The sequence below is a fragment of the Cebus imitator genome, unplaced genomic scaffold (assembly GCF_001604975.1).
Source record: "Cebus imitator isolate Cc_AM_T3 unplaced genomic scaffold, Cebus_imitator-1.0 Scaffold340, whole genome shotgun sequence".
NCBI classification, from domain to species: Eukaryota; Metazoa; Chordata; class Mammalia; order Primates; family Cebidae; genus Cebus; species Cebus imitator.
Genome location: NW_016107655.1, coordinates 2,308,655 through 2,331,957, shown reverse-complemented (window position 1 = coordinate 2,331,957; position 23,303 = coordinate 2,308,655). Strand labels below are relative to the sequence as shown.

Here is a 23,303-nt window from a genome sequence, read left to right as displayed (position 1 = left end):
TAAATTCAATAAAGCAGATTGCAGCCTACAGGTAAAAAAAAAAAAAAAAAAAGCAAAACTATATACAAAAAAAAAAAAAAAAAAAGAAATTCTTAAAAAATTTAAAACAACCATTATTGCACATTATTAGGAAATAAACAAGAATATATAAATGTCAGATATCTAGACTGTTGAGCTTTTCCTGATTTGTAAATATGTGAATGTATATGTAGAGACTCTTGCCTACCACTGGATCTACTCTTAGCATCCTTGCCCCTCCCTCCACCACTTGCTTAGTTCCCTTGGTGCCCAGACTCTTTCTCACCCTAGAGTCTACATTAGATGGCACCTCTTCCTCACATTGTTTCCCAGCTCTTTACATGGCTGGTACTTTCTAGATCTCAACTTAAAATGTCAATTCCCCAGAGAGGCTAGTCTTCCTAGGGCTGATCCCCAGTGCCTCTGTGCTAGCACGCTGTTTTAAGCATGTGATACTTTTTGGTTGTTTCCATCTCCTCATTTAGTGAAAGTTAGTTCTGTTTGAATAGAGACTTTTTAGGTTGTTCCACTTTATATCTTTAGCACCTAAAACAGTACCTGACATGCAGTAGGTTTTCATTAAAAGTGGAACAAATGAGTAAACAAATGAATCATACTTACAAAACATTCACTATCCTGTGCCTTACTGGAGTCATCAGAAATTCTGTTGATCATTTCCCATTGCCTGCTAAGTTGCTATCCAAAAGGGAAATTTGACTGAAGTTATACTAGTGGAAGTTTATGTATGTTAATTTGTTATTATCATTTTGCAAAGCAAATGTATGTTAATTTTTTATAGCTGCTTTTCTTTTCTTTTTTTTCTTTTTGAGACAGGGTCCCACTTTGTTGCCCAGGCTGTAGTGCAGTGATGTAGTCATGGCTCACTGCAGTTTGAACCTCCCAGACTCGAGTGATCCTCTTGCTTCAGCCTCTGAATAGCTGGTACTACAGGTGTGAGCTACCATACCCTACTAATTAGAATATTTGTTTGTACAGACGAGGTCTCCCTATGCTGCCCAGAATGGTCTCAAACTTTTGGGCTCAAGGGATCCTCCCACTTTGACCTCCGAAAGTGCTGTGTTTACAGGTGTGAGCCACTGTGCCTGGTCTTGATAACTTATTTCCTTTGGAGTTGCCTGATTTGCCTCTGTCCCATTCCGCTGCTGTCTCTGGCTAATGCACCTCCCATGTTGATTTCCATAGCTCCATACCCTGCACAAGCAGACCTGTATCACTGCACCTATCATACTTTGTCTCACTTTTACTGCACGGAGGCTCTTCATGGCTTGGTGCAGAGGAGTCTCTCAATAGACTGTTGGCCCACACTACAGTTGGAGGATGTGAAGCATTCAAGAGAGATTCTGGCAAAAGCCTTTATCAGTAATGAAAAGCTAGGAAATACAGTTTCTAATATTTTTTTTCCTGAAATGTCTAACTTGCTATCCTATCCAGTCTATTTTCCATATTATATACATTATAGTTTTCAGCTCTAGAAGTTTGACTAGTGTCTTTTTATGTTTTCCATGATTCTACTTAACTTTCTGACCACATGGAGTACAGTTATAATAGTTGTTTCATATTATAACGGTGGGGGCATCACATACTGGGGTCTGTTGGGGGGAAATAGGGGAGGGACAGTGGGGGGGTGGGGAGTTGGGGAGGGATAGCATGGGGAGAAATGCCAGATATAGGTGAAGGGGAGGAAGGCAGCAAATCGCCATGTGTGTACCTATGCAACAATCTTGCATGTTCTTCACATGTACCCCAAAACCTAAAATGCAATTAAAAAAAAATAAGAAAAAGTTTAAGGTGCAGTTAGAGGCTTTTTTGAAGGAGAGACTTGAACTTGTTTATAGGACAATAGTTCTCAAACTTGAGTATTTATCAGAATCACCTGAAAAGCTTATTAGACCTTAATTGGCTTGGCTGCATGCCCAGAAAAAAAAAAAAAAAAGTGTTTCAGTGTCCTTGTTTGTTAATTCTAACATTTGTGCCTGTTTGTGTTGATTTTGACAACATATCATGTTTACTTGCTGAAGTGGCATAGTTAGGAAAAGTTCTTAGTGCCTGCGATTCCTGGCTTTTCCTTGGGAGGAACAGGAGATTCCCTTCCATGTCTTCTTGAAGCTGATTTCTAAACCACCTATCAGGACCAAAAGGTTGAGCCTACCTGCTTTTCCTTAGGCAGAAAGAAGGCAGTCTGAAGGAAGGAGGGGAAGAAAGGGTATATTTATGTTGTCTGCTGTTGTCGATCCTGCCTGTCTTCTTTCTCTGGAAAGCTTTCTTTAATCCTTATATTTTTAGTCTTTATATTTTCTGTGTATACGCTTATACTCTCAAGATAGTTGTATCAAGACCTTTAAGGTTGCAGGACAAATATATGAGGAACATGCTGAAGAATGTGGCAGAGAATTACATGAAAAATCTTGTTTAATCCACAGATCATTGTTTGAACAGCTATGGGATTGAAGACTGACTTGCTTTTTCTATTAGGAAGGATGCCCTTGTTCTACAGTCTAATATTTGTAATTCATCATCTTGTAATGTAGTTAAACATTAGGTCTAAGCTAATTTTCTAGGTATAATATGACCACAGCTAGATTATTAGATTCTGATTAACAAACTGTTGTTTTATTTAAGTCAGCTTGTTACTTTGCATAAACTAGGAGCATTTGAAATAAGAGCTCCTTATTTATTTTCCTTTTAGCATTCATTAAAGTGTGTTCAGTGGTTTAATACATATTAAGTGATTTCGTTTTTTTTCTCTGATTAATAGCTCATATTACCACTGTCTTCAGAATCTAGAAGATTATCTTGACTAAATGAATTTTTACTTATGGTTTGACTGGCATGTGGAAACTGTGGATGATATCATAAAATAATAGTGTGTTGGCTAACACTTGGAAACCATGGATGATAACATAGAGTATTAGAATTTTGCGGCTGAGGAGGGACATTAACATCATCTGGTCTAACTTTTTTGTTTTATAGTTGAGAAAATTGTTGCCTAGGGAGAGTGATTAAGTAACTGGTTGCCAAAGGTCATTCAGCTACCTAATAGTGAAGCCAGGGGAGGAGGAGTAAGAACCATGAACTCTGCTTTAGTTCTCTTTATTTATTTAATTTTTTTGAGACAGTCTCTCTCTCTATTGCCAGGCTGGAGTACAGTGGCTTGATCCTGACTCCCTGCACTTCCGTTTTTCAGTTTCAAGCAGTTCTCCTGCCTCAGCCTCCTAAGTAGCTGGGACTACAGGCATGCACCACCACGCTCGGCTAATTTTTTGTGCTTTTAGTAGACACGGGGTTTCACTGTGTTGGCCAGGATGGTCTCAATCTCTTGACCTCGTGATCCACCTGCCTTGGCCTCCCAGAAGTGCTGGGATTACAGGCGTGAGCCACCACGTCCCGCCTGCTTTAGTTCTCTTTCTATGACATCACTTTTGTTTTCTTGTCTTAACTAATGATTCTTGACATTTTCTTTAAAGTACCATGTTCTTTAAAACCCATCTTTGATGTAGTTGGCTTTTATTGACAGCCTGCCATTCATACATCTAATATTTAAGTAGTTACAAGTAAACTAAGACCCCAGCCTTGTTTGTAAGATGTGCAAGGTAATAGGAAGATAGGCATTTGAAACAGTACCCTGAAATATGTTTTGTTAAGTGCTGTAAAAGTGGCTTTTAAAATAAAGAAAGATGGTTTACTGATTTGGCTCTAATGAACCATATGTGTACCTTTGAGAAAGCCAGTAGTCAACTTTTAAAATCATTTGGAAAAAATTTTTGAACTGGTAAATTATTATCAGAACTTGAGTTCAACAGGCCAGTTCATATGGAACACAGGCCTTGAATCAGGTTTGAACTTAAAATTGTCTAGGGAAAAATGAACTTTTCTTGATGAGCCTTAAGAGTTTTGCAAGAATAACTTTGGTTTTTTAGCTTTGAATTTGGGTTGTTTAAAAATAAAATTATGAAAAAATGCCATGCTTTCTAACAAGAGAGCAACATTTTTACCTTGCTGGAATTGGCAGTAGGACATTTAAGTCTGGTTAATGTAACTGAACAGCTGGAGTATTTTAATCTTAAATCAGAATTTAAAAGTTTTATGCATTCTAATGACAAAATGCTACCTCTTTAGTTCGTGGCTATTCATTCTTGTTCTTGTCTGCTTTCCAGCAGAGCCCCCTTTTCTCTTGGCATCCTTGTCAAAGATTAATCAGCCTAAAATATATAACTTTATTTCTGGACTCTCAGTTCTATACCATTGGTCTGCATGTCTGTCGTTATGCCAGTACTATACTGTTTTGATTAAAGGAGCTTCGTGGTGAGCTTTGAAACCAGGAAGTGTGAGTCCTCTAACTATGTTCTTTTTAAAAATTGTTTTGGCTGTCTTTGGCTGCTTACAATTCCATATTAATTTGAGGATCTGCTCTTTCTCTTGTGCAAAAATAGGGGTTAGAGTTTTGATAGGGATCCTCTGTAAATCACTTTGGGTAGTATTGCTATTTTAACAATATTAAGTCTTTCAGTTCATGAACACGGGGTGTTTTTCTATTTATTTAGGTCTTTAATTCTTTCAGCAGTGTTTTGTAGTTTTCAGTGTACAGTTATTCCTAAGTATTTTATTCTTTTGGATGCTATTGTAAATGGAATTGTTTTCTAATTTCCTTTTTGGATTGTTCATTGAGGGACCAGCTCTTACTATGCATTATACCTCTACTTTCCTACTTTGATTGTTTTGCCCCAGGACGGTGTCTCAGCATTCTCTTCTCTTTTGATTTCTGTGGTCTTTACTTACACAATCTTTGACTCATTAGGATTGTTGGGGTCACCAGACCTCTACAAAATGATCCTCAATGACTTTATTTCCCTGACTTTGATTTTTATTTATTCTCTCCCTTTATCCCGAAGGGATATTAGAACCTACCCTGACTTTTTTTTCCTTTGACCATACTGGTGTCCCAGTTCCCCGTTTTCTCTTTTTTCCAAATAAGGCACTTATTGGAATGACCACTTTCGAACTGATCTGTCTCAGCACTTGGAATTTCATAACTGTGGCACCTCAACTTTCCTTCATAGTCACTCCCTTCTACTGGAACCAGGCTCTGTTTTCTAGTCTCATAAAGAGTTACCCTACTCCCGGCTTGCTGCAGAACTGGCTCATTAAAGCATTACTGAATAAATGTTTCCCTCACTGCCTCTCTGTTTCTCACTACTCACTTAACCTCTGTAAGGCCTAACACTCCCTGACAGTAATAACCCCTGCTGTCTACTATCCCTGCTTTCAGATTGCGTTTGATTGCTATTGTCATATTTGAAACACTAGTCATTAATAGTAATTAGAAACAAGTAGGTTATATAGCCCCTATCTTTGTGTCTTTTACTTTTTCTTTAAAATTTTTTTCAAGCATATGGGGAAGGAAAGAAAAAGGAGTTTAAATTAAGAGATATAAAGTATGATATTCTCTATAGAGTTCATCTTTTTAAAAAACATTTGTTTAAAATTCTTTCATTAATTTTATTTCCTGGTTATTAGGGTAAAATATACTATTATAGACTATTTGGAAAATATACAAGGAAAGATATAGACTGGAAAATATACTCATTATAGACTATTTGGAAAATATTCGTAAAGAGGAAGAAAAATGCCATATTATTTAACCATGCGTTGACAATTTTTGGTAGATGTATTTTCAAGTTCTTGTTTTTTCTTTATGTAGTTGAAACCGTTTGTGATGGGTAAGAATATAGTTAACTCTTTGAGATAGATGGTACTTAAAAATGTATATGTTAAGTTTTACCTTACTCCCTGCTTTCTTCCCATTGCCCGGTGGTCGTATTGTGACCTATACATTTTCTCCTTTAAGAAACTGATTGTGCTTTTCCTTATAGCTGATCACATTTTGTACATATCTTACAGATGATTTGAAATAAGTCGCATTTCCTATAGAGTACCATCTTGATGTATGTATTAATTATGGCTATACGTATAAACTATATCTTTTATGTTGTTATAAAACAATTCCCTATCTTCCCTATCCCCTATTAAAAACAAAAGTTTTTTAAGTCTCTCAGTATGTTTTAGATAAACTTTTTAGGAAGAATACATAATTGAGGTGTTTCCTGAGGCCTTCTGAGTATCTGTTTTTGCATTTGATAAGACTTTGTCTGGAAATAGAATTCCTTGCCTGCTTCTTCTTCTTCTGAAAATTATAGCTTTGTTCCATTCCCTGTTGTCTTCAGGGTTTTCCATGTTATTCTCATTCAGATAGCAGGGCTAATCCAATTTTATTTCAGTCACATTGTCAAATGTTGCATGTGGCAAATCTTTCCAAGCTTTGGTCTTATCTTTTGGTCTCTCTTCAGTTTAGAGTACTTTGCCAAATTTTGTTGTTTGGTTTAACTGGGTATTTTAAGGGAAAGTTGGAGGAAGGTGTTTTAGTCATTAATAATTTATCATTACTGGTATTAACATTGATATACCAAAGATAATGTCTTTACAAATGTGATTTTTTAAATTGAATTTTATTTTTTGAGGGCCTTTTCTCTAGCTCTTATCCACTCTCATGGATTATTTTAGACAGTAGTTTGTTGCATTTTTGTATTAATGAATTGTTATAGTTGTATGCATATTTCTTTAAACATGTTTTTGAAGACTTTTATTGTTTTTCCTCTTTAACTTTCATAGAAAATTTAAGAGAAGAAAAAGAGCACATAACGAAGATCACCCATAATCCCTCATTTATATTCAACCACTATTAACATATTTTGCTATTTTCTTTTTTTTTAAAGTGGACACACAGAACATGCCTATGAACATATATTTAACTTTTTGATTCAATGGATGTTTATTGAATACCTGTTACATGCATGAACTATTCTAGGTGCCAGTATGCAGTTTGTATGTTGTAATTTTTATTTACTGTTACATTCTAAGCAAAACCCATTATACTGCATTATTTATAACAGCTTTGTTCATGGCTTCATAGTCTTTTCTCAATGTTTTTTAGTCACTTATTTAGTCATTAAAACCTGTCTTCAAAGGGGAAGCCTAGTATGTTAGAGAGTTGAACAGGGAGCAGTTTAGTTGAAAGGATATTATGACTTGGGGTATAACCTCTCTCCTCCAAAGAAAGATCAACTGTTAAAAACTGTTGTTCTCTCTTGTGGATGTATTATAGTTTATCAATCATTGCTCTGTTGCTGGTAGTTTATGTTATTTCTTTTTTTCAATTTTTGTTTTGATTAATAAATTTGTACATAAAATTTGTGTCTGTTTCGTTTCCTAAAGATGGATTTTTAGTAATGGAATTACTGGGTTAAAGAGTGTAAATATTTATAAAACTTTATATAGTGTCACAAATTACTTGTCATACCCTGCATAACACTCAGTATTATTTTTAAGTAATATAAACATTTCCATCATAACATCAAACGCATTCCATAAAAACCCTTCAAGTTTACCTATTCACTAAAAATAAGAGGATTTATGGGAAAAATAAGATTAAGGGCAAAACTACTCAAGACCTCTGCAATTTTCAAACCAGAGTACTAACAAAAGCATAATTGGTACCTTATGAGATAACTTGGGCAGCCCAGTCAAACCACTTAGCATGGCTCAGGTTGCCTCAGAAGAGAGTTATTAAAGATATGAACATATAAGGTGTGGTCTTGAGACTGTACAGATGAAAGTCATTTTCTAAGCCAATGTGGTTGCCATAAAGGTGGGCACCAGAGGAAGTACAGCTTTCTGTGCAAAGGATGGGAATGCTCCTTTGAGCCGGGAGTCCTGAGTACAGGTGCTCATTTTAAATATTCTTGAAATAGAGCTGAGAGGGCTTCTGCTTGGCAGCAGCAAAGCTCAATGAAAGTCTTTTTCTTTCTCACTGAAAGTTATATTTCTATTCCTGCTATTCCAGATCCCCTTGCTTAGGAAAATTAATATGCGAACCCACTTCTTTGTTATACTGGAATGGTCTTATTTACAAACCACTTAAAAGCTGGTGTTACAGAAACATGTCTTGCGATATAACAGACTGTATAATTTGATGTGTGAAAATTTGAATAGAATTCAAATTTGAATAGAATTTTAATGGTTTCTTTCAAACCTTTTCAAACTGGAAATAACTACCTTAGCTAATAAAGAATGGAATGTCTGTTTCAAAACAAGTGTTTTCAAAACCTGTAGTCAGAAGACAGCAACTGTGTTTAATGACTGTATTGCAATTTCAACACCTCAGCCTATGATAGTGAATTTCAAATTTATAATTTATTTTGGTGGTCATTAGGCGTTCATAGAGATTTGGATCACAGGGCTTTAAATTGTCAGCAGCTTGTAAATATTTGTTGAGGGTAGAAGCATCGTTTTGTAGTGAGTCATTTGTGGCAATGGCTTAATTTAGGATTATGCAGCATTCAATTATAGCACCAAAGAGGACAGGAAGTAGAGGAGTGAGTTCAAGATTGGGTGTTTTTTTCCTGAGCAGATTGTGTATATCTGACGTAGGCTGTGGTGGGAGAAAGTGGAGGTTGCTGGTAAGAAAGTAATTGAAGTAATTGAGGTTGAGGCCTGTAAGAAGAAATTGAAGGAAATAGTTGGTACAGTAGAATGGGAGAAACAAGAGGATTGTAGATACTGGAAGCAGAATGACCCTGGGAGCAGCTGTTATAATTATGAAGGAAGGAGCTGAAGAGCTACTAGTTGAGATACTGTAGTTCAGGATTTTAGAAGTAGAGAAATTTGCATATTGCTGCTGTCTATAGAAATGAGTTTCTTTAGTATGGATGAAGATTGTTGAAGTTGAGGAATAAAAGAGACATTGAAGGGCAGTTTGAGAGTAGGTTAGTCTCAAGGACATTGGGAGTCTTCGCTCATGAGACATAGAAGAGGAATGTATAGAACTTTTATAAACTGGTCTCAGAATCTTCAGTGAATAAGGTAGCTGACATACTGGGAAGGATAGAGGGTGGCATAGTTTGATGGCATGATTCTAAAGAAACAGAACTTTTGGTAAAGATGCTCAAGCAGTCATCTGAAGTTGCCATGGCAATCCAGGGTCGTGCCCACTGAGGGTAAGAGAATGGGCCCATTGGGCTCCACAGGGCCAGGGGAAAATTGTACTTCAGAACAATAAGGAAGTTGGTGAAGTCAGAGTGGTATTAGGGGTGACAGTATAGAAGCAGATCGTCAAAGGGGGATAAGGGGCAGACAGCCAGGGTGCTAAGTCTGCCAGCACAAGTTGAGGTCTAACTAGGTTTTAGAAGCCTGCGAAAGTTGGCTGACTGCAATCTTTGCTCTACCTTCAGTTGAAATGTCGTGAAGCTGCTCTCTGATATGTTCAGAGAGAATGTTCTCTACATAAGGGCCACAGTTTCTGTTGAAGTTGGTAGTTTCTGTTTGGGCTGATAAAACTAGAGAGACCTTGAGCAATTTTTGGGAGAACAGATGTTCCCAGGAGGTTGGAAAGGAATTGGCTATATCCATCAGTCTCCTTGAGAAATAAGATAAAATTTCTAGTAGGACAAAACCACAAATTATCAAATGACTGCATGTATGACTTGAGAATGTGCCTGCCCTTTTTTTTTGGTCTGGCTGCTTATAGGTCCTTTTTGTTTGTTCTGTTTTGTTTTGCTGTTTTTTGAAATGGAGTCTCACCTGTCACCAAATTGGAGTGCAGTGGTGCGATCTCAGCTCACTGCAACCTCTGCCCCCCAGGTTCACGCGATTCTCCTGCCTCAGCCTTCTGAGTAACTGGGACTACAGGCACGTGCCACCATGCCCAGATAATTTTTATAGTTTTAGTGGAGACGGGGTTTCACTATGTTAGCCAGGATAGTCTCGATCTCTTGACCTCGTGATCTGGCTGCCTCTGCCTCCCAAATTGCTGGGATTACAGGAGTGAGCCACCACTCCCAGCCTTGCAAGTCCTTTTTATCTAGCTTAACATGGACTTGAATTTACAGAACTCTTAGATGCTCTTGATACTTTGAACTGTGTCTGAAAAACTTAAATACTTAAACATTGTTTTTTGTTATTACCAATAATCACAATAAATTGTTGTATATTAGGAACAGAGTTCTTTATTTTCCTGTGAAAGATGTTTTGAAGTTTATATATGGAATTTGGTGATCATTTAAGATTAGTTTTTTCTAAAACTTTTTATGTTAGTACAAGTAGTATGCTATGATTTTGCAAGCTTCCTGAGATAAGAAAGGAGAGGTAAAACCTATTGAGTGTCAATTCTTTTTTCCATCTTTTAAAAAATTTAAGTAAACTACATGTAATGAAATACACAGATTTTAAATGTTCAGTTGGTTGAGTTTTGAGAAATGCATACACCTATGTAACTACCACTCCGACCAAGATATAGAACATTTCCATCACCCCAGAAATTCCCTGGAGCCCCTTTGTAATCAGTTCACCAGTCTCCTTTCTACTCCCCTTTCCAGGGTAACCTCTGATCTGATTTCTGTCACCATAAATTACTTTTGCCTATTCTAGAACTTTATATAGGTGGAAATAGTCGTATATATTCTCTTGTGTAGTTTCTTCCACTTATACAGTCTGTAAAATTCATCCCCATTGTTACAAAGTCTTATTTTCATTACAATTAGTATTCCATTTATATACATGCCACAGTTGGTTATCCATTCATCTGTTGATGGACGTTTGTGTTGTTTCCAGTTCTGGCTGTTGTGGGTAAAAGGGATATGAACATGAACAGGTGTGGTGACTCACACCTGTATTCCCAGCACTTTGGGAGGCCAAGGTGGGTGGATCACTTGAGGTCAGGAAGCCAGCCTGGCCATCATGGTGAAACGCCGTTTCTACTAAAAATATAAAAATTAGGCAGGTGTGATGATGTGTGCTTGTAATCTCAGCTACTCAGGAGGCTGAAGCAGGAGAATCACTTGAACCCGGGAGGCAGAGGTTGCAGTGAGCTGAGATGGTGCCTGGGCAACAGAGTGAGACTCTGTCTCAAAAATAAAAAAGGTGATGGGGAGGGATATGAATATTTGTGCATAAGTCTTTTTGTGGACATATGTTTTCTTTTGGATAATGACCCAGAAGTGGAATTCCTGGATCACAGATTAGGTGTATGTTTAACTTTGCAAGACACTGTGTTTTCCAAAGTAGTTGAACGTTTTTATACGCATAGCAATGTATAGGCGTTGTATAATAGTTACTCCACCTCCTTGCCAATGTTCAGTGTTAGTTATTCTCTTGGGTGCTAATGGCTGTCATTGTGGTGTTCATTTGCATTTCTCTGATGACAGGATGTTTACATAGGTTTTTGGCTATGTATATAATTATGAAATATCTGCTTATATCTTTTGTCCATTTTATTTAATTTGGTTTAAAATATTTTTGGTTCTTTATACATTTTAGAAACAAATCATTAAAAAAATTAACCAACACCTTTCACTTTTCCCCAGACAGATTCTTTCTTAGATATACGTGTTGGGAATATTTTCTCCCAGTTTGTGACTTTAATTTCATTTTCTTAACAATGTCTTTTGAGGGACAGAAGTTTTAAATTTTGATGAAGACCGTTTTTTTTCAGTTTTTTCTCATTGCTTTACATTCTGTGTCACCTGTCCAGGAAATCTTTGCTTACCGCAGGTTGTGAAGATTTTCTCTCCTGTTTCTATCCTGTTTTTTTTCTTCTTCAGCCTGAGGGAGAGCAAGGGAGAGAGGGATGGACAGACAGGAGGGAGGGAGAGAGAGAGAGAAGGTGATAGAGTGTGAGGCGGAGGGGGGAGAAAAAAAAGAGTGAGGGAGGAGAGAGGGTGAGGGAGCCAGGAGCAAGAGCGGCAGAGCCCCAGAGAGGGAGCGCTCAGCTCTGGCAGACAGGGCCTCTTCTATCCTACGTTTTCTTTTAGAAGCTTTATAGTTTTGGCTTTAATAAATTTAGGTTTATATCCCAAATTGGGTTGTATATGATATGTAAGATAGGAGTCAAGGTTTATTTAATTTTTTACTTACAACCCCAGGGAGAGTTTTTTTTAACATTTATTAAATTTTTATTTAATTTTATATACACATTATAATTGTACATATTTGTAGAGTTTATTTGGTGTTTTGGCACATATCTCTGCTGTATAATGATCCAAGCAAGGTAGTTAGTATATTCATCACCTCATACATTTATCATCTCTTTATGGTAATAACCTTGAAAAGCCTCTCTTCTAGCTATTTTGTGATAAACAGTATTTTACTGTTAACTAGTCACCCTGCTGTGTGTTAGAACATCCGAATTTATTCTTCTTATCTAACTGTAAGTTTGTACCCACTGACCAACTTTTCCCCATCCTCCACTTTCCCCTCCCCTCCTCAGCCTCTGGTGGTCATTGCTCTACTCTACTCCTATGATACACATTTTTTTTTTTTTTTAAGATTCCACATATGAGTGATATATCATGCGGTATTTGTCTTTCTGTGTCTGGCTTATTTCACTTAACATGATGTCTTCCAGGTTCATTCATGTTGTAGCAAATGACAGAATGTCCATTTTTTTTAAAGGTTGAATAATATTACATTGTATACATTACCATATTTTCCTTATTCATTAATTCCTTGTTGGACAATTAGGTTAATTTCATATCTTGGCTATTGTAAATAGTGCTACAATAAACATGGGAATGCAGATATCTCTTCGACATACTGATTTCATTTTCTTTGGATATGTAACCACTAGTGTGATTGCGGGATCATATGGTAGTTCTTCCCCCCCACCCCTCAGGGTCTTGTTCTGTCTTCCAGGTTGGAGTACGGTGACATGATCATAGCTCACTGCTGCCCGGAACTCCTGGGCTCAAGCCAACCTCCCATCTCAGCCACCTGAGTAGTGAGGAATGCAGGCATACACCACCATGCTTGGCTAATTGTAAACATTTTTTGTATAGGCACGGTCTTGCTATGTGGCCCAGACTAATCTTACAGTACTGGGCTTACGTGATCCTCTGATCCCGGCCTCCTACACACTGGGATTACTGGCGTGAACTGCCGTACCTGGCCTTACTTTTAATTTTTTAAAGAACCTCCAAAGTTTTTTTCATAATGGTGTACTAGTTTACAATCCCACCAGCAGTGTAATAGCCATCCTAACTGGAATGAAGTGGTATCTCATTGTGGTTTTAATTTTCATTTTAAGGTTTATTTTTTTCTGTACATTTATGCATCCAGTTGCTTTAGCATCACTTGTTGAAAATACTTCAGTTGAATTGCCTTGGTTCCTCTTCAAGGCATTTTCATTTTCAAGATTGTTGTTGGCATTTAAATTTCATGATTATTTTTTCAAAAAAACGATTGATACTTTGATTAAGATTACTTTGAATCTGCAGATCAATATGATAGACTTGACATCTTAATGGTATTGAGAGGTACCTAAGAGCATGGTACAGTGTGTCTCTCCACTTTTTAAATTTAAATTCTCTAATTTTTCTTAGCCATGTTTTATAGTTTTCAATGTAGAGATCTTACGTAGCTTTAGTTAGAGGTATTCCTAGGTCCCCTGGTGTTTTTTTAATGTTATAGTATTGATTTTTAAGTTTTATTTTCTAGTTGTTGCTAATATAGAAATACAATTGATTTAAAAATATTGGCTTTGTATTCTGAGACCTTGCTAAATTCACTAGTTGGTTTTAGTAGTATTTTTGCAGATTTCATAGTGTTTTCTATACATACAATTATGTCATTTTGAACAATGACAGTTTTACTTCATCCTTACGCTTTTTATGTCTTAATACATTGGCTAGGACCTACAGTACAAGGTTAAATAGAAGTTGTGGAAGTGGACATCTTTGTCTTGTTTCTGATCTTAAGAATAAGGATTTAATAATTCATCATTGAGTATGATATTAGCTGTAGGTTTTTTTTTTAATGTTCTTTACCAAACTGAGAAAGTTTCTTTCTGTTCCTAGTTTGTTGACAGTTTTTGTCATTAATAGGCTTTGAATTTTGTAAAATGCTTTTTCTGTATCTATCGAAATGATACAGGTTTTCTTTTTGTTAATGTGGTAAATTATACTGATTTTTAAAAGGTTAACCTTTCATATATACTTGGCCATGATGTGTTAATACTTTTATATATTCTTGTATTGAATTTGCTAATATTTTGTGGAGAATGTTTGTGTCTATGTTCATGAGGGATGCTGTTCTGTAATTTTCTTTTCTCAATGTTTTAGTAAGGTTTTTGTGTCAATATAATGCTGCTGGCTTCATCAGATGAGTTAGGAAGTCTTCTCTTTGACTGTTTTTGGATAGAGTTTATGTAAGGTTGGTGTTGTATTTTCCTTAAATGTTTGATAGAATTCACTAATGAAGCCATCTGGACCTGGAGCTTTCTTTTGGGGTAGGTTTTTAATTGTTTGAAATTTTTATTTCTTTTAGTTTGGTAAATTATGTTTTTCAGGGGTTTTTCTGTTTCATCTAATTTGTTGATTTTATTGTCATAAAGTTGTTTATAATCTTTTTATCTTTTTAACATCTTTAGGATTTGTAGTAATATTTCCTCTTCATTCCTAGTACTGGTAATTTGTGTTTGGTGTTTTTTCTCTTTTTTCCTTGGGCAGTCTTGTGAAGGGTTTAACTATTTTATTAATCTTTTTGAATAATATTCTTTTGGCTTCATCCTTATAATTAAAATCTTCATAATATGGTATTTGATCAGGGAAGGTAGCCTGTATGATTTTGGTTTGAATCTGTTTTTGTATTAAAAAATTTTTTTTTAAATGCATGTGGTCTAATTCATGATTAATCCCCTCTCACTTTTTCATGTCCCATAATTATATGTTCAAATCATCTATGCCCACACTAAATTTGTATCTGTTTTGATCTCTTTATTTTTTAAAGAGAGAGGGTCTTATTGTGTTACGCAGACTGGGGTACAGTGGTGTGATCATAGCTCACAGTAACCTCAGATTCCTGAGCTTAAGCTATCCTTACTCCTCATCCTCCTTAGTAATTCGTACTAGAGGTGTGCGCCACCACTCCCAGCTAATTAAAAAAAAGTTTTTTGTAGAGATGAGTTGTTGCTGTGTTGCCTAGGCTGATCTCTAACTCCTAGCCTCAAGTGATCCTCCCGCCTCAGCCTCCCAGAGAGCTGGGATTACAGGTGTAACACCGTACTCAACTTTTGATTTCTGAGAGGATGTTAGTTTCCAGTTGTGATTGTGGATTTGTGTATTTCTTTTTGCCTTTTTGTCCTGCTGGATTTTGCTTTCTATATTTGAAGCCCTTTTTTCAGTTGTATTACTGTATCTTCTTGTGGTTTTTATTAATATGACCTCATTTGTTAATTTTATCTTCATACATTTACTAGTATGAAATTTTTTTACCTTGAGTTCTAGTTTGTCTCATGTCAATACTGCCTCATTTACTTTTTCTTCTTTTTATTTACCTGATATATATTTCTAAGTAAACATCACCTATCTAGACTAGAGTAAGACTAAGACTTAAGAAAAAAGGCAAATTTAAATTATTTACAATTTCTCCTTTAACCCTTTTCTCTAACACCACCAGTCCCCCTTTCCTGGATGTTTACTAACACTTCCTGTCCTGCCAGCAAGGGAGAGCCTTTTTGCAGAAGGGTCTACATTTCTCTTTCTGCTTTCAGTATCCTTTGTAGGATAAACAAAAGCAGTGCTACCCAGCTAGTGCAGCAGCTTTCCCCTATGTAGCATGCCTTAAATTTCATTTCTGAATTAATGATTTTATTACATCTAGTTTGGAGATGAGAAAACTAATTTTATAGGATAAATACCTATAGCAGAATGATTTGTTTCTAGATCTGTATTTTTAGGAGGTCTGAGATTCACGTCTTGACCTCTCTGCATACTGTGAGATTTCAGACCCCATAATCAGGCTCAGTAAATGTGAAATTTGGATTTTGGCTGATCTCTACAGTATATTTCCCCCTCTAACTTGTGGACTATATGTGTCTTGTGTACTACAGGGACACCTGCATAGAACTTTAAATAACAGTAAATCAGTTCAAGAAAAAGTTACTCCCTGATTTTAGTCTTTCAGTTCCTTGGATGATCATGGAGAAATCCTCTGTGATTTTTTTTTTTTTTTTTTTATGTTTCTCAGACACTCGATTATACCTCCCTCCTCCCTTTTTGTAAACAGTGAGCTACGCTCAAGCTCACCGCCTTCTTGGTAGGGACCAGACTTGAGCTAGAGTTTAGTACATTTGTTTTGTTTTTGTTTTTTGGTAACTTTTTTTTTTTTTTTAACAGTATCTGTTGATTTGCCACTGAAAAGTAGTGATTAAATTTTGCCTTAAAAATTTTTATTTTAACAAATTAAATTAGTTTCAAAGAAAAATATTAAATACAGGTGGGATAAAAGGGTGTGACAAAATTGAGAGCATGATACATATTGGAGATTGTATATGCCCTGGTTGAGAAGGTGGTCTGTTAATGAGTGAAACGGGAGTCGCTTCTCCGGCATTCCAGGCATTTCATTTATTTTTGTTTTGTCTGTAGTACTAACCTCTTGGTTAACAAGTGTTTATGTTTTGTGCAGATAGCTATGTCCTGCAGATGCCATGAAAAACGTGGTTTTCATTTTGTAGTCTGGGTAGGGAAGACAGCATGTTGCCTGCAAGGCACCTGGTGCAAGGGTATACCATGGTAAATGCTATCAGAACAGCAAGGACCTTGTGTTGTCAGAGGAAGCAGAGGTCATCTCTGGCTGGGGCTTGAGGCTTGGCTCGGGCTTGTGTTTTATCCGAGGTGCCTTTCTGCCTTTCATTTTGAATCTCCCTTCCTAAGTCCACATAAATTTTTTGGGAAAAGGGGTATTTCTTTATAGGTAGTACTCTAAGAAGCACTGTGTCCAGAAGAAAGAGCATCACACTGGCCCCCAGAAGACAGTGGCCGCCAGAGTTCTGGTTTTAGCTGGATAACTGCTTAATTGTTTCAATTCCCAATTTCTTCATCTTTCTTGGTAATAATAAAACCCTGTGTCTTTCTTATTTCATAAGGCGGTCTATATAAGGGCCATTTGTGATGTTCATTTACTTATCAATATTATCTTCACTCTATTATTTGTATTTGAAGTACTGATAGGGATGATTTTGAGGGTATTTTAAGTGTTTAATTATTTTTTTCCTATTTTTTTTCTAGGTCTTGATGCAGAACTTTATTATGTGAGAAATGACCTTATTAGTCACTACGCTCTATCCTTTAATCTGTTAGTACCCAGTGAGACAAATTTCCTGCACTTCACCTGGCATGCAAAGTCCAAGGTAAGAGAGTGGCTAACCATGGACATCAGGACAGGGTCACCCAGCCACACAGGCAGGGGCTGTGTTTGGGGACTGGGCTGCCTGTACCAAAGGGTCTGCGGGTGATACAATATAATAGTACCGAGTTTTTTCAGATTTGTATTTCAAATCTTTGGCCTGTTCTTCTAAAATTTCTCGAATCTTTTAAAACGAAGGTGGCTGTCATTTAAGTGATTAGCATATGACACCACACTTACATCCTTTTAGGCTCTGCAAACAAAGATCTAGACCTAACTTAAAAAGGATACAGTTGGACCCAATAATGACTGGGCTGCTGGGTGGAACGTTATGGGTAGGGGTGGGGATTGCTGAGGTAGGTCTTTTTAGATGTGTTTGACAGAATGGATACAGTTCTCCCACTCATGGAGAAACGGTGTAAGAAAGGTACAGCAGATGTAGCCCCTCATGTGTCCTGTGGTGAGGCTATTTTAACCACAAGGGGCTAAACCCAAGCACTTGAGAATCTCTTGCCTAGGTTACCTGTTGTTGAATTCTTCACATTTCCTGTGACTGCCTGGGTCCCTCAAACATGGTAAGTTTTCTCCTAGGTCAGAGAGTCAGAGGGTGAGCGTGGAGCTGCCTCCTGTACCCAACCAATTTCAGTTTCTTTTATCAGCTTTATATATAGGCTTTTGAATAATATTTTAGGAAATAAAAATAGTCTTGCTACTAAAAATAAGAATACCGATTGTAGAGTTTTAAAAAAATTATTATAGAATAGTGTCTGTCATTATATTTGCTGCAAGTTTTTCAAATTGGCCACTTTAATACAGTTTTTTTTTTTTTTTTAATCTTCCATTTTTTTCTACTTAGAAAACAACAATGATTATTGGGAAGATTCAGATATTCCAGAAGAGTTTTAAGAACTGTAAGACTCTGTAGTTCTGTACTAAGAAGTAATTGTTTATAGTTTTTGGTATAACTTCTTCAAGGCCTCCTTTTTTCCCTCCTTAAACAAAAAAGGGATTTTTAGACATGTATGTTGTACAGTACTTTTTCCCCTACTGAATAACTTATCTGGGCATCTTTCTTTTTCTCTTTCACTCATTCTCTTTAGTGGTTTTACAAGGTGATACTGTATGGATGTATGATACATTGCTATCTGTAAATTACCTCATTAATGGGACACATGGATTTTTAATAGCATTTCATTATTTCAAACAAGGCTTCCCTTCACTATTACACACAGTTTCCCTCATTTCATTTTGTAGGCAAAATCCAGGTAATGAGATGATAAAAACAATTGGTAGTTCATCTTTTATTGATGTTTCTACTTTTGCTATTTCTTTTATTTAAAATTTTTTCAACCTTTGCTTTTGATGACTACAGAAACAGAGAAGAAAATGTGTTAACGTGTGTCCCTGTGTGTGTATATGTATATATATGAGTATATGTGTGCATGTATATAAATATGTTAAGAACATCTTTGTTCAGAAGTTTTTGTGCACTTGTGGCCTTATTTCTGAATAATAAATTAGTGCTAAGAAGTAAAATGACTAGGTCAAAGTGTGTGCATGTTTAAAACTTTGATAGATACTGCCAAATATACCAGTGATTAAGAGTGCTTATTTTTGATCTTCATTTCTGAATACCAACATTTTAAGTCTACTTGTTTCCCTTCCTTCCTTCCTCTCCTTCCCCATCTCCATACGTCAGTGTGTATTTTCTAAAAAAAGGGCATTCTTAGGCCGGGCGCGGTGGCTCAAGCCTTTAATCCCAGCACTTTGGGAGGCCGAGGCGGGTGGATCACGAGGTCAAGAGATCGAGACCATCCTGGTCAACATGGTGAAACCCCGTCTCTACTAAAAAAAATACAAAAAAAAAATTAGCTGGGCATGGTGGTGCGTGCCTGTAATCCCAGCTACTCAGGAGGCTGAGGCAGGAGAATTGCCTGAACCCAGGAGGCGGAGGTTGCGGTGAGCCGAGATCGGGCCATTGCACTCCAGCCTGGGTAACATGAGTGAAACTCCGTCTCAAAAAAAAAAAAAGGGCATTCTTTATGTAACCAAAGTACAATAATCAAAACCAAGAAATTTGACATTATTATCATGTTATTATCTAATCCACAGTAGTCACATTTTATCAATTATCCCAATAATGTTCTTCATAGCTAATTTTTTGCTAGTTGATGTTTCTTAGTTCCTTGTGAGTCTGGAACAGTTCCATAGCCTTTCTTTGTGTTTTTTGATCTTAACATTCTTGAAACATACAGGCCAGTTGTTTTGTAGAATGCCCCTCAGTTTGCATTGTCTGAGGTTTCTTCATGATTAGATTCAGGAGTATCTCTTTGGCAGCGATGCCACAAAGGTGCTGTTCTTCCCAGTCCACAAGATGCCAGTTTGTCCCATGACTGGTGGTGGTCACTCCAAACACTCTCTTCACCAGATTTCTCCCCTGTCATGTTGTTCCCTTTATAATTAGTAAATAATTTGTGGAGAGAGAATTTGAAACTAACTTAAAAAACACCCTCTCATTCCTCATCGCCCTTTCAACCACTAGTTTTTGCATCTGTTTTTGGAACTAGTTTGATTTTCCAGCCAGTGCTGTGGTGAGGGTAGTATGTTTCCTCTCACTAGAAGATGTCAGACCTATACTGGATAACCATTTGATAAGGCTGTTACAGAAGGAATTCAAGTATTTGTGGAGCAGTGGTTCCTGAATTTTAAGTTCCTTTGCAACTCTGAAGTCCAGTGTTTCTGTGAGCATCTTTCAGGAAGAGAAGCCTCTTATATTCTTCAAAACATTGATAGTTAATTCTTTGTTATTATTCTTACCTTTGATGTTGATACATATAAGAACAAATAATACATCTATTTCAAAATGGTGAAAGATTTATTAGAGAATTCTGTTCTAGGTACTTCTATTGACTTTGAACAGAGTGTGAATATTTCTGGGCACACTTAGGAAAAAAGAAGACTGATACATCACGAGAAGGTTTCCTGGGCAGGTGTATGGGTAGTGATTTGTGAGTACAAAGGCAATGTGGGAAGTGTAGCAGTCAGGACTGAAGAAAATAAAACCTTCTTTTACTGATTCCTTTAAAACAATTAATATACACTGTTTGTTATTTGGAGTGAGTTCAGGGCCCTGACATTGCTGGTAATGGGTGTCTGAGTCTTAGGAGCCTGTTCCAGGAGGAAGTTGGAGTGGGAGACAGCAGGTAGGAGGGGCTCAGGTGAATATATATGTTTAAAGGGGAAGCAGTGTTAGCATTGTACATTTTGGTTCAGGAGAAGCCTTGGTATAGCTGTAATTGTATCCCCATATCATTCACATTATTTTATGGAGCATATTTCTAAGTTACTTCTTTGGCAGGTATAAATATTATCATTAGTGTGCATTTGGGCTGCTACTGCTGGTATGATATTCTTGGTAAGGCAGCAGTTTCCTGATTTTTTGGAGGATATGACCATTTATTTACATGCTCGGGCCAGAAATGTAGAAGGGATCCTAGTTTTCTTCTCCTACACTTTCTAAATCTAGTTGATTCTCTTTAATAATTATATCTTAAATTCGTTTCCTACCTCTTTTGTGACTCAATGCCTCATCCTTAGTTTGGGCCTTCATTGTTTCTTCCTGGATTCGTTGTGGTCTTCTGGCCGGTCTCCTTTTCTCTGGACTGACCTTTTGTTGCACCGTCCACAAAGCCACCCTAGGCTTCTCTGTTGTTATCAGAATAAAGCTCTTGATTTCCTAGGAGGCCTTTATCATCTGGTCTCCACCTTTCTTTTCTGCCTCCTAACTAGCCAGTCATTTAGTGCCATTTTTGTCTGTCTTGGAATCTCCTGAATGCCCTGTGCTCTGTCACAGTGCTGCTGTTTGCTACAAATGCCCTTTCTTCATTCTGTACCTAATTAACTCCTGTTTACATCATAAAACTGTGACCTGGTGTCACCTCTCCTCCAGCAGTGTCGGGTGCGCTTTTCTGTCTTTGCAGTGACCTTCTCTCTCATAGCCCTAGCTATATTTTAAGAATATTGTAATAGTCGATTTTCTTTTCTGTCACCCTCCTAGATGCCGAGTCCCTCAAAGGGTATCCCCTGAGCTTGGTCTAGCATGTGGTACCTACTGCAGAAGAGATGTTCAGGTACAAGCCACAGGGCACAGATCAACAAATGGGGAACTTCCAAGCAGTTAGGGCTTTTCAGAGTTGGAATGTGTGGCTATAGGAGCGGTGACTCTCCTATTTCTGGAAGTGTGAAAACATATAGGCCAGGACACTTGATAGTAGTTTCACAAATGGTATTTTTCAGATATTTTAGTGAGGTTTTAAATTTGGAAAAATGAGTGGGTTGAATATAAACCTAAACTGATTTCACAAGTTCATCTGTAACAGGTATAAAAATTTTGAGGAAAGTAGCCATCTTATAATGTTTTTTAGTAAAAAACTAAGGAAATATATGTGTGTTAATCTAGTTTCAGGCTTTAGCCACTATTACAGTTCCTAATTCTAGGTGGTTTTAGCACAGTTTATTACATTTATTTATTTTAAAAATTAATCTTATGAGTAGATAATATATGCACATAGTAAAAATTAGAAAAGACATATACAAAAAGGGTATACAATGAAAAATAAGACCCTCACACCTTCTAGCACCATCCCTGAGCAATCCAGCTACTTAGATCCTCTTCCCTGAGTCAGCCACTGTTGCCTGATTCTTGTCTTTCCTTTAGAAATATTTGGTGCATGTATAAGCATCCATGTGTATGTGTATGTATACATCTTTCAACAGCTAACATACCACATACTTTTCTGCAGTTTGCAGAGCGCTGAACAGTATCCTGGTCAAGGATCTGTCACTTGATATAGAGTTGCACCTTTTCCCCCTTCAAATGGCTATATTATTATTATATGGTTGTACTTTGGTTATTGATCAGTTCCTATGAGGGAATTAAGACCCCGATTTGGAAAGGGATTTGCTTAAGATGGTTGAAGTAGGGGTAGAGGAAGCAGAAGGTAGAGATGACCTAAAATGGGAAAGTCACACATGAGGGCAGGGGAGGCTTGATGAAGGGTTTGTCACCTAATAATTTAGCCCTGAGGTATAATCATGAACTTTCAGAAAGAAGGCTGTGGCTCTCAAGCTCTAATACAAGCTCAGAAATTCTTGGTTTTTGCATTTTAAGGTTTTGCCAAAAGTTGAAAACTTGTTTCCAGAGATCTGCAGGCTGCCTGGTATATATGTCAGTTCAACATTGTAGATATTTTAACATTAGTTTTCATATATCACAGCTTATGGCAATAGCGGTGTTCTTCAGTGTTTCCACTGTTTTGTCTTGCCGCACAGATTGTGGTCTCTTCAGAGGCTTGAAGCTGTCTTACTCTCAGCGCACGTGTCACACATGCCTTAGTGAGTGGTCAGGAAAGACCATTGTGTTAATTGCATTTTGAGATGGGAGTAGAACTCTGGTATTGCTTCTCTTTCATAAGACCACACACTGAAAAGCAGGCTACTGAGAGGCTTTAACAGATAATTAGTTTCTTCTGTATTCCAGAACAGCCCCCAGTATCCAGGAAAAACATGTAATTGTGTCTGTTAAGTGTCAGTAGCTATTTTAGATAGCCAAAAAGCAGAAACTTGCCAAAATGTAGCAGAATATTTCCACTACCCGCCCCCACCTTGTGGCAGTTCTCTGCTTTCAGGAACTCATCATCATTGTCTAGGAGGAGTTGTAGGGAACTTGTCCAGAGTTCCAGCAGCACCGCCGGAGGCCAGCGACTGTGCCCTGTGCAGAGTGAGGTTTCTATGAGAAAGGCATTACTTCTGGTAAATTCAGAGAAATTAACATGTTGTTTGGCTGTGGACAAGTGTATTCATCACTTTAAATCTATACTCTCTGTGTTCCAGAAGGAAATGGCTTTACTTACTAGCTTCCTATTCGTAATTGCCGTTTGTTTCCAAGTAAGGGAACATTAGCAAAAAATGTTTATGTTTTAGTTTATTCAAATGTTTACATTTTTTGTAGTTTCTTTTTTTTTTTTTTTTTTTTT

The 23,303-nt window shown here is 37.0% G+C and overlaps 1 protein-coding gene across 2 annotated transcripts in view; it reads left to right on the top strand.

Moving 5' to 3' along the window:
* Nucleotides 1-23,303, top strand: part of RYK (receptor like tyrosine kinase) — an 88,589-nt gene that overhangs the window by 11,540 nt on the left and 53,746 nt on the right. For both annotated transcript variants that reach the window (XM_017505724.2, XM_017505725.2), the window contains exon 2: nucleotides 17,151-17,272. In XM_017505724.2, the coding sequence (XP_017361213.1) occupies nucleotides 17,151-17,272 (122 nt within the window). The remainder of the gene's footprint in view (nucleotides 1-17,150; nucleotides 17,273-23,303) is intronic.